Genomic DNA, 11,526 nt, shown 5'->3' on the forward strand with positions numbered 1-11,526 from the left:
TGAGATCTATATGTACATATGAGGTAGATTAGAGATGATATAATTTATTTAGATTAAAAGATCTTTATCATATTGTAGGTAGGAACTATGACATAGAAGAAAATTAAATATACTATTTAGATTAAGTATATTTTCTGTAATTCATCTGGATAGTATTAATATAGTTAAATATAATATGTTAGATGATTTAGAAAACAATCAATGGTAAACAACTAATATGATGCGTTTTCAAAACTAAAGCTCGATGAAATAGCTAAATAATGGTGCTTAAGATAATTCAATTAGATAACTTTGGTAAAACTAAGTTCATGGACTGAGTAAAACTAAGTTAAATTTAATTATAATGAGGGTATTCAAATGAATAAAAAATTTAAAAACACATTGGGAAAAAAACCTTTTAATCTAAAAATTATTACCTTTCAAGATGAAGCTGAATGCTTCAACATTGTGGCTGGATTACCAATTGAAAAATAGAGGTCATGCGACGAGAAGGATAAGCTAATGCTGTGAGACGAGAATGAGCTAATACGGTTAAGGTGGTGAAGTCGGAGTCAAATCTTGAAACTTCCGGGAACACACCAGTCAGTAAAGATTAAGAATCGAACTTCCAAACTGCCGGAGAACAAATATACTGGTGAAGATGAAGAAGCTAGTGATGTAGGAACTTCAGCCGGAAGACCACACGATGGAAATGTAGAGACCAATTAGGGTTTTATGTTTTTGATGATGAAGAGGTTTAGCGATTTTGAAATTTTGTCATGAGTTTTTATGAAAAAGTTCATTAGGGAGATTTAATTTTCTCTCTTACTTCGGACAAGAGTAAAAGCCGATGGTAAAATGGACACAATGATTTGGTAATTACCAAATAATCGATAAACTTTCTTCGGTTGTTACCTGATTAATCTTAAGGCATGATAAAAAAAAACAAAATTACTTGTGGCTGCTGGGATTCGAGCCCAGGTCTCCACGGCCACAACGTGGAATTCTAACCACTAAACTACAGCCACTATTGTTTAGCAGTTCCTTAAAATTAAAAATAATTTATCTAAAAATAAGTATTTTAAAAAAAGTTCAGGGGGCAAAATGAAATTTAGCCTAAAATATAGGTGGAGAATGGATGAAGGAGCCAAACCAAATGATCCGCCTTTAAGCCATTTTTGCAATCTCCTCTCCTCGTCTTTCGCCCGCTTCTTCCCTCTTTTATCTGCTCATTTACTTTTCCTTCTCCACCTCTCGCGGATCTTATTGGCTGCGTAGTTCCTCCATTTGTCCCCTCCCTTTCCTTTTTTTCGGTATATCATCCGCCTCTTTCCTTGTGGATCTCCAAATCGTCTCTTCTTGCGCGGCAATCTCACATTCATGCTTCCCGGTGAGCACCTAACTGAAGTTGAATCCTTAAATTTGTCACTTTTTTTCGATGTACATGTATACTCAATGATAACTCACAGTTGTGGTTGATTTGCTCGTTAAATTTCCCTTTTCTAATCGAAATTTTGTTATGCTTATGATGATTGCTGTTTTTTAATATTTTAGAGCGCCCGTATCCTTGTTCATAGTTCAGATTATCTATTTGTTTATCGTTTTCAAATCCACAAACTCCCTTAGTGAGGAAATTCACCATAACGGTTTTGCTCTTAAATGGTTGGCCATCGCAACTATTGTTGCGTTTCATATGAAATGATTCTTGATTTCCACCCACCAATTGCGAGTATTTCCCTGTCGATCACAATTAATTATTTCTTTTTCTTATTATAGTTTTCATGATCTCTGTTTAATTCCACCTGAGAAGCCAATGCTGTTTGTCTTGTTCTAAATAATGACGCACTAGATTCTTCCTACATTTATATTGGAATAAATAATGAAGAATCTATGTTTACTCATGTATTCCATAGACAATTGATGCTTCATTGATTACTTGAAACGATTATTTCACTTCAATCTCCAATGCGTCCTGTAATTGGTTAAAGTCATTTTGTTAGTACTTGTTGGAAAATATTCATTCTATTGTTTCATGAGTGGAAAATGACAAAAGATAACTTGACAATTCATCTTGGATGGGCAGCAACACTTCCTTTTATTTGACATATTGTTTTGATGCTTTTGTTTGATTAACTTACATGGTAATTATCAAAGTGCAAGATTGTACTGTTGCACAAAATTACACTATTTGATATCCGAATCTTTATAGATAATTCTTCTTAAAGATTTTCATTGTAGTCATCAGCTCAAATTTTTCAATGATGGATAGACCATTGTCATTTCAATGTCAACCATGACATCCCCTTGGTAAGGATGATTTGGCTCTGCTTGTTTTTCAGTAAGGTATTCTTTATCTTCATCTTTGATTTACTTCCTGTTTCAATGGTAAAAACCTATGTCAAATACAATATAGGTTAACTTATAAGTTATATCCTATCATAGGAGCCTCTCTTTTAGTAACTCCTGTATGTTGATCAGGATATTTGATGACAGTAGATTGTATAATTTATGTGTGCTAATGATATGGTCACAGGCTTGTGAGATCAGATCGAGCATAATTATAGAATGCTATGTCGTAAATAAAATAAATGAGCAATGTAAGGTTATATATAGTATCAGTTTCCCTTTGTTTTTGATAATTTATCTTTGCTATTTTTTCTGTTGTTTGTTGTTCTAGATGATTACTTCTTGATTTTTATATAAATTGATATTTATAGATAAATTGGGGTGCATATTGATAAATACATAACTATACATGTTATTTGATACTTCAATTACAGAGCACGACTTTCATGGGTAATTGAGTGTTTCAAGTGTGTGCTGGTATTGTGAAGACATCATATTTCGGTGGTCAATACAAAAGGCTTTCAAAGTGAAATGACTAATTCTACAAAGAATATTGATCCAGCATATGAAGGAGCTGGACAAAAATTGTATCCTTGTATAATACAATATGCAATAATGTTTGGTTATGATGTTAACCTCACAAAAGTTTCTCCTGTTTTGCATTGAAGTGTTTGTAAGTTGTCAGCATTATTTTCTTAACAATGCATAGAGGAATGGAAATATGGAGGATTGAGAACTTCCAACCAGTGGCTTTACCAAAGTCTGATTATGGTAAATTCTTCAGTGGAGATTCATACATAATTTTGCAGGTGCATTTTTCCTCTTTTTCTGTCTATCCCTTTTCATCTGATATTTTTTCTGCTTCTGCTAAATGTTTTAAGTTTATGGTGATTTAATGCAGACAACTTCAAACAAAGGTGGTGGCTACCTTTATGACATCCATTTTTGGATTGGGAAAGAGTCTAGCCAAGTATATATCATGTTGATAATTCCATAATGAAGAAACAATTTCTTTTATCTGACAAGTTTCTTATTTTATGACTAAACACAGGATGAAGCTGGGACTGCAGCAATGAAGAGTGTAGAACTTGATGCAGTTCTTGGAGACCGTGCTGTTCAACACAGGGAAATCCAAGGACTTGAGTCCGACAAATTCTTGTCATACTTTAAACCTTGCATCATTCCTTTGGAAGGAGGATTTGCTTCTGGATTTAAAACACCGGAAGAGGAAAAGTTTGAAACACGACTCTATATTTGCAAAGGAAAACGAGTCGTCCGAATGAAGCTGGTGCTAATTCTTTTGACCAACTTTTTTTATGTAGTTATTTGCAAAATTTATGTTTTTGTTGACTTCCAAATTCTTTATTTTTTGGAAGGTTCCATTTTCTCGATCATCATTGAATCATGATGATGTGTTCATCTTGGATACTGAAAATAAGATATATCAGTTCAATGGTGCCAACTCTAATATTCAAGAGAGGGCTAAAGCTCTAGAAGTAGTACAGTATTTGAAGGATAAGTACCATGAAGGAAAATGTGATGTTGCAATTATTGGTAAATGAACCTTTTCCTATGGATATTATATTAATTCTTCATCTTCTTCCATTTCATTTATATGTTATGAATTGTGCAAGATGATGGAAATCTCCAAATTGAGTCTGACTCAGGTGAGTTTTGGGTCCTTTTTGGTGGCTTTGCTCCAATTGGCAAAAAAGTAGTCCATGATGATGATATTTTTATAGAAACTACTGCTGGAAGGCTTTATAGGTATGTTATTATAAGTTTGAATCTGTAGGCTTTACAGGTATGTGTAATAGTGAAACAATTTTTGTAGTATCAATGATGGTGAGTTGAATCTGGAGGAGTGTGTTCTTTCTAAATCAATCTTGGAAAGCAATAAATGTTATCTGCTGGATTATGGAGCTGAGATATTCACTTGGGTCGGTCGGATGACACAAGTAGAAGAGAGAAAAGCTGCCAGCAAAGCTGCTGAGGTTTCTCTCAATAAATATGTTTTTACTTGAGTTGCAATTGAATGAGCTTTCAATAGGCCTGACTTTAAATTTTTAGGACTTCATTGTCAGTGAAAATAGGCCAAAGACAGCAAGAATTACTCAAGTTGTTCAAGGGTATGAAACACATTCATTCAAATCCAACTTCGAATCATGGCCTGCTGGGACAGGAACTACTATTAGTGAGGATGGAAGAGGAAAAGTCGCAGGTACTAGTATTATTTATGTATTTTTACTTTCTGCAAAGTTACTTATTACATACTTTTTTATTCTTTTTTGCTAACAATTTATCATGCTATTTATGTAGCGTTGATAAAGCAACAAGATGTGGATTTCAAGGGAGCATCAAAGGGCTCTCCAGTAAATGAGGAAATTCCTCCTTTGCTTGAAGACAGTGGAAAACTTGAGGTTTCGTTTTGTTTAGTCTGCAGAGCAAATGAGGTTAGTTATTGTTTGTTTTTGTGGAGTCCTAACTTATCAAAGTACTTGCAGGTTTGGCTCATAAATGGTGATGCCAAGGAACCAGTTCCAAAAGAAGAGATTGGTAAATTCTATGCTGGAGATTGTTACATTGTGCTCTATGCATATCATTCTGGAGAAAAGAAAGAGGACTACTTCTTGACTTGTTGGATTGGAAAGGATAGCACCCAGGTAACTTTCAATAACCAAGTGTCCTCCGTGGATCCAAAAGAGTAGTAGTTATACTTTTAACCACACCTTTATGTTGAAAAGTTGCTTACAGTTCAGTGAGCAAATTATGTTTTACAAGCATAATATGAATTTCTTTTTTTCAGGATGATCAATTCGTGGCTCTAGATATGAATAATAAGATATGGAACTCCTTGAAAGGAAGACCAGTGCAGGTTCTTTAAAGTTTTAACTTATTAATCTTATCCATAAACTTGAAAAGATGAACTTCTTCATGAAGTTCATGTGTTTTTCAGGGATGCATATTTGAAGGGAAAGAACCACCACAATTTATCGCACTTTTCCATCCCATGGTTGTTCTGAAGGTACCTACTTACTATTATGCATTTTCATTTGGCAGATCTAGAAGAAAAAAATTTACACTTAGTTCTCTTTGTTATCTATCAAATACAATTATTTCTATTGAATAGGGTGGAATCGGCTCTGGATATAAAAGCTCGATTGTAGAAAAAAACATTAGTGATGAAACTTATTCTCCTGGTGCTATTGCACTGATCCAAGTATCTGGTACATCAGGTCACAACAATAAGGGAATGCAAGTTGATGCGGTATGGCTGGTCACATTCTTTTTTTCATTTTGTTTTCCTAGAATCTTCTTTTGTTTTAAATGAGATAGGAGAAAGCACCTCCAGAGCTCTTACCAACTGAGTTGCGTGGTATCTATCATCTTCATTTTTTTTATTAAGAAAAAAACATAACCTTCATTTAGCTTGCATTAGTTGAATATTATTTGTATTACTTGCAAGTATCATTTAGAAACTTGAGTGTTATAATTACAATGACATTATCTTTTTTATCAATAGGTTGCGGCATCCTTAAATTCCTATGATTGTTTTGTTTTGCAATCTGGGACTATAGTTTTCATATGGAATGGAAGTTCAAGTACTTTTGAACAGCAACAGCAGGCTGTTCATACAGCAGAATTTCTGAAGGTAAAATGTAAAAAGTCAATAATATTTTGTGGCCAAATGTTATCCTCTATTCATTTTGTGTCAACATGTTTAATTTCATTTGGTGTTCATATTATTAGTCAAGATGTGAAATACCGTTTCGTGCCGCTCGGCACGGACGGTTTTTACCGTTCCGACGGGCGGCTGAAACCGGCACGGGAGGCGTCCCCGTCTCGGCGGTGCCGGAGGAGACGCGGGACGCCTCCGTCGGCGCCGGAGGAGATGCGGGACGCCTCCGGCGGTGTCCCGCGACGCCTTCGGCACCGAAGGCGTTGTGCGCACGGCTTCTGTGGCGCCGGAAGCGTCCGGCAGGGTCGCCGGACGCTTCCGGCGCTGCCGGAGGCGTCCGGCGACGCTTCCGGCCCCGCCGGACTCCCCTCGCGGGATCGCCCGCGCGCGATCTCGCGTTCTGCCGCCGCGATTTTTTTTCTTTTCTGTTTTTAATAATTTTTTATTTTATTTAATTAATTTAAAGAATTCCCAAGGATGTGTGGAGAATGTGTGATAGTTGGAAGAGGCTTTTATAAACCCTAATTAAATTATTCTAATAAAATATATAAAAAATATATTTAAAATTAAAATAAATTAAATAAATTTTATTAATTAATATTCTGAAAAAATAATATTTTAAATTTTATTTAAAAATTTTAAAAAATATATAATAATTCTTATTTATATTCTAATATATTTTTTATTATTTTAAATTTCATTTAAATTAAAAAAAAAATTAAAAAATTCTAAAAATTAAAAAAAAATCTAATAAATTATATTTATATTCTGTTTTTTTTTTATTTTTTAAAATTTTTTTACTTGATATTTTTTACTATTTAAAATATATATTATTTAATTAATAATTAATTAAATGAATAAATAGTTAGTTTATATAATTATTATTAATATAAAGTAATATCTTGTATTAATTATTATTATTATTATAGATACTTCTATTTTAATTTGAATTATTAATATATCAATTCTATTTAAATAAAATTATTTTTAATTATTTTTTCTAATAATATTAAATTATTCAATAATTGAGAACTTATAATAAATCAATATACAACTTATTTTTATATACATAATAAACATATTTATCTTATAATTATTATAGATAAATAAAAAATACCGAAACTGTATCGGCACAGCACGATACGATACCGAAATCGTATCGTTCCAGTCTGAGACCGAAACCTCAGCACAGGTCGAAATTTTAAACTTTGTTATTAGTTAAATGATATGAGATTCGTATAAATGAAACAACAAATTTATATCATGGTTACCAACTTTCGAATTATAAACATTAGTTCAATTTGCTAATTGCCTCTTCTACTTGAATTGTGTTTGTTTGTTATCTTATCAATTGTGGAGCATCCGTGTGCCAATAATTGAATGACTGCACTTTGATTTGATTAAAAAAAAAGGTCATGCCAATTTTTGTATGATGTTTATTTTCTTTTTTGACTTCATCAAGATAAATGTTTTGGTTTTTGTTTTCATTTTCTCAGTTGGTTGCTTCCTGTGCTAATTCATATTTCTTAGCTCCTCAATATGATGCATAAAACGATTGTTATAGGAAGATGGTGATGACATATCTTACCCAAAAAAATGAATAAATAAAAAAAAATCATGGGGTGTCGTCAATATTTTGGGTAAAGATTTGCAAGGTAAATATTTTTACGTGGCATACAATTGTAAGTCAGAAAGCACAATTATAATTTGGTAAAGATTTTAAAAGGTTTTATCAATATGTTGGGTTCAAATGGCCCTGTTGCCATAAGTTTTCAGAGAAATGTGGTGTACTCCTGCAACTGTTTGCTAAAACTAAAGAGTGACTCTTATCCATTGTCCCGGTTTAACACGATTAATCTTTCACCTGCAGCCAGGTGCTACATTTAAGCATTGCAAAGAGGGAACAGAAAGCTCTGCTTTCTGGTTTGCACTTGGTGGAAAGCAAAATTTTTCCAGCAAAAAGACCACCCAAGATGTCGTTAGAGATCCTCACTTGTATACTTTTTCATTTAAGAAAGGTTTTTAGGACATATCTTTATTTCAATTTCCATTTTTTTGTTATACACTCTGTGCTTCCAACATTCAATGTTATTTGACTGTGTTCATTGTGATCAACAACGATGTTTCTCCAGGAAAGTTAGTGGTGAGTGATTACTTGCTTCCAACTTTTAACATTTGGTACCTAAAACTTTTTGGGTCAATGCATTTTCTCACCTATGCTTGCTTCCCTTATTTTCTAAAGGTCACCGAAGTTTTCAATTATTCACAAGATGATCTGTTAACTGAAGACATGTTGATATTGGACACCCATGCTGAGGTCTTTGTCTGGATTGGACATTCCGTGGATCACATTGACAAGCAAAATGCACTTGATATAGGACAGGTACTGACATTGAGCTTTGATGTTGTGTTCCCACTAACATCAAATGATTCTATAAACTAACATACTTCCTTTACCATGTAAGAAATACATAGAGCTTGCAGTGTCAATCGAAGGGTTATCCCCAAAAGTACCACTTTATAAAGTCACAGAAGGCAATGAGCCCTGTTTTTTCACAGCATATTTCTCTTGGGACCCTGCAAAGGCGATGGTACGTTTTGTTTTTGTAATCTGCAAAGAGATTATGGAAATAATGTTGGTTATTGGAAGTCAGAGCTTAGAAATTGGAACAATTTTATTGATCGGCTTCTCCTTGGAAATAATGCTTCTTCTTTCTTCATCTTCTTTATTACTTCTCTCTGAGTTTCTTCTCTTTATTACTTGGTAACAAATGACATCTCTTACTCTTGTTCATAGGAGAGAATGTAGGCTTAGGTACTTCCATACAACATTCTAGAGAGTTCTTATACTCGGATATTTTTTCCACGAGTTGCAAATTAGTAGCACAAATGTAATCTTTATACTATGCAGGTCCAAGGGAATTCTTTCCAGAAGAAACTAACAAATCTATTTGGGACGTACGGTTCAGAGGCAAGTCTTTTACTTTTCTCACATAAAAGTGAGGCGGTCATGCCATTTCATATTCAGAAATATGTAAAATTAAATATTTCTTATTGCTCTTATTTGTATCTGCCTGCAGTCTAAAAATAGAGCTGCTGGTGTCCAGCATGATGGACCAACTCAAAGGGCCTCAGCTCTGGCTGCACTTTCATCTGCATTTAATCCTTCTCCAAACACAAGATCCACAGTAGTAAGGCCTTCGCGGCCAAGCCAAGGCTCACAGCGCGCAGCAGCAGTCGCTGCACTGTCCACAGTTTTAACCGAGGAACAGATGAAGGCAGAAGAAGAGGCCTCTGCGGCCCGATTCAGAAGTCGTTCCCCTGGTCCACGTAAGAATTTAAGTGGTATTTAAAGTCTCAGTCAATCTTGTGTGCATAAACTGTAAATGGTATCCATCTCAGGTTTTCCTTCAGAGTCAGAGCAGTCGGTAGATCTTTCTGCTGAAAGGGAAGCCATGGAAAGTGATGACTTCGAAGGAGATCACAATGATGAAGAGTCTGAGGAAGCACAAGAAGAAGCAGAGATTACTGAAAATGTGGGTGAATGCACATTTAGCTACGAGTTGTTGAAAACCAAGTCCAGCGATCCTGTCAGAGGAATCGATTATAAACGAAGAGAGGTATGTAAATCAAATTATGAACAATTCAAATAGTTCAACTGCTCTGAATTCTGCATTTTCAGGCCTACTTATCTGATGCGGAGTTTGAGAGTGTTTTGGGTATGACAAAAGAAACATTTTATCAGCAACCAAAGTGGAAGCAGGATTTACAGAAAAAGAAAGTGGACCTTTTCTGAGCTGCATTCCAGAATCACAACTCAGCTTTTGTTTTCTTATGGTGTTCTCCAGCAAATGGCTGTCTGTTTATTTATTTAGAATTCGTTGGCATTCTTTTATTTTTAGCAGTCATCCATAAGTTGGTCGATCGAGTAGATAGTTCTTACGTGAATAGCCATACGTCCACATTTTGTATTTATCACATACGCTGATGGTATTGGTACGGTGAAAACAGTTTTGTCAAGGCACATTTGGCTATATAGGGCTCATAGGGATAGTTCTTTTATTCCCATCTGCCAAAGAGATTGATGCTAAGGGGAACCTGATGATGCAGAGGCCTGATGAGGTGGCTGTTCAGGTGGAATCCAATATACAAAGCGTGGCCTGACCTGCACAGGTGAGCAAATGTTAAAGAGTGCCGGAGGTTATTTCCCGTGAGGCTTCTTCAACGAGTGAGTGTACGAAAATGACAAATATATTTAAGAAAAATGACATGCTCAAAGAAAAAAATTCAAGAAAAAACTCAAGGATAGACACATAAAGTGATGAGGCTCACAAAAAATGAAATGATGGATCATGACTTTATGTGTCTATCCTTGAGCTTTTGCTTGAGTTTTTTTTCCTTGAACATATCATTGCTCTATATTTAATATTTATACGTATAAATTAAAATTATTTAATTGTTTCAGTCATTAATTTATTAATTGTTTAATTGATAGAGCATCTGTATCAGTTATCTTATTTAAAAATTTTATCTTAAATTTTAGATAGAGTAGTTAAAAAAAATTTACAATGGCTATTGGGATCTGATGGTGGTGCAATTTGAGTACGAGCAGAATAGTTGTATAACACAGTTTTGGCGAAGTTGAGACTAGAGTTAGACTCTACTTCTTTAAGACGAATTTGCTTTGTACATGGTGTTCACGGAACATGGTAATCATTTCCCAAGATACAATGACTTTATCTTACAATAGCAGTATTGCAAATCATAAGACTTTCAAATCAAAGAAATTTTTCAAACTCTCCAAATATAAGTATGAAATATAATGATTGCTTTGAATTGAAATGAATTGAGTGAGTGAAATGAAAAAGAGAGGTCTTATTTATACTAAGTGAAAGGGTATAAGAACCTCTTGGTTCAATTAGATCTCAACCATCTAACTTGAATTGAATGGTTTAGATTACATCCTTTTCTAAGAGATACAATGTCTCTTCATTTGGATGTCAATTGATGGTTGAGATTGATCCATTCAAGGGCACTTATGCCTTCTCAAATTGACAATCTAGATTTATCAATCTTGATCCAATAATTTAGATTTAATTGCCAGTTCACATTATGTTTCCAACAATGCCCTATATGAATGAAAATTAATACATGCATGTTATCACCTAAGGAGAGTTCAATCGAAAGATTATTGCATCAGGAGAGGTAGCTCATGGTTTTGAACCTTCCGTAGTAGAGTATCATTGGATTTACTAGGCTGTTTATTGAACGTGATGTCTTAAACTACTCAATTATTCGTGTAAACCAAGATAATGATATGTACACAATAATATTTCTCACTTCTTTATAGTTCTAATTGTTTTTTTTTGTTTTGGTCATGGACAACATCTTGAATTCATAAGTATTTCATTGAAACGACCCGTCTTCATACTTATATAGGTGACCTCCTATAAAGAGTATCTTACCATACTCTACCTTTTCAAGTATAGGAGTCATTAAAAGTTTATAACTTAACCTTACTA

General features: G+C 34.2%; 1 protein-coding gene and 1 non-coding gene across 2 annotated transcripts; one reads left to right on the forward strand and one right to left on the reverse strand.

The window, feature by feature from the left end:
* Window positions 1-935: 935 nt before the first annotated feature.
* Window positions 936-1,007, reverse strand: TRNAH-GUG. The gene has a single exon. It is a non-coding gene; the product is annotated as a tRNA-His (tRNA).
* Window positions 1,008-1,181: 174 nt separating this feature from the next.
* On the forward strand, window positions 1,182-10,038 carry LOC122056351 (villin-2-like). The gene is made up of 23 exons (XM_042618270.1): window positions 1,182-1,369; window positions 2,760-2,912; window positions 3,035-3,134; window positions 3,227-3,295; window positions 3,377-3,613; window positions 3,702-3,879; window positions 3,960-4,092; window positions 4,160-4,319; window positions 4,396-4,546; window positions 4,645-4,745; window positions 4,830-4,988; window positions 5,132-5,200; window positions 5,282-5,350; window positions 5,456-5,593; window positions 5,849-5,977; window positions 7,875-8,022; window positions 8,137-8,147; window positions 8,247-8,387; window positions 8,470-8,595; window positions 8,916-8,975; window positions 9,085-9,334; window positions 9,407-9,624; window positions 9,687-10,038. Exons 2-23 carry the CDS (start codon window positions 2,857-2,859, stop codon window positions 9,798-9,800), a joined length of 2,817 nt encoding a protein of 938 aa, XP_042474204.1. The 5' UTR covers window positions 1,182-1,369; window positions 2,760-2,856; the 3' UTR covers window positions 9,801-10,038.
* Window positions 10,039-11,526: the final 1,488 nt, after the last annotated feature.

This window comes from Zingiber officinale, chromosome 3B (genome assembly GCF_018446385.1).
Source record: "Zingiber officinale cultivar Zhangliang chromosome 3B, Zo_v1.1, whole genome shotgun sequence".
Taxonomy (NCBI): Eukaryota; Viridiplantae; Streptophyta; class Magnoliopsida; order Zingiberales; family Zingiberaceae; genus Zingiber; species Zingiber officinale.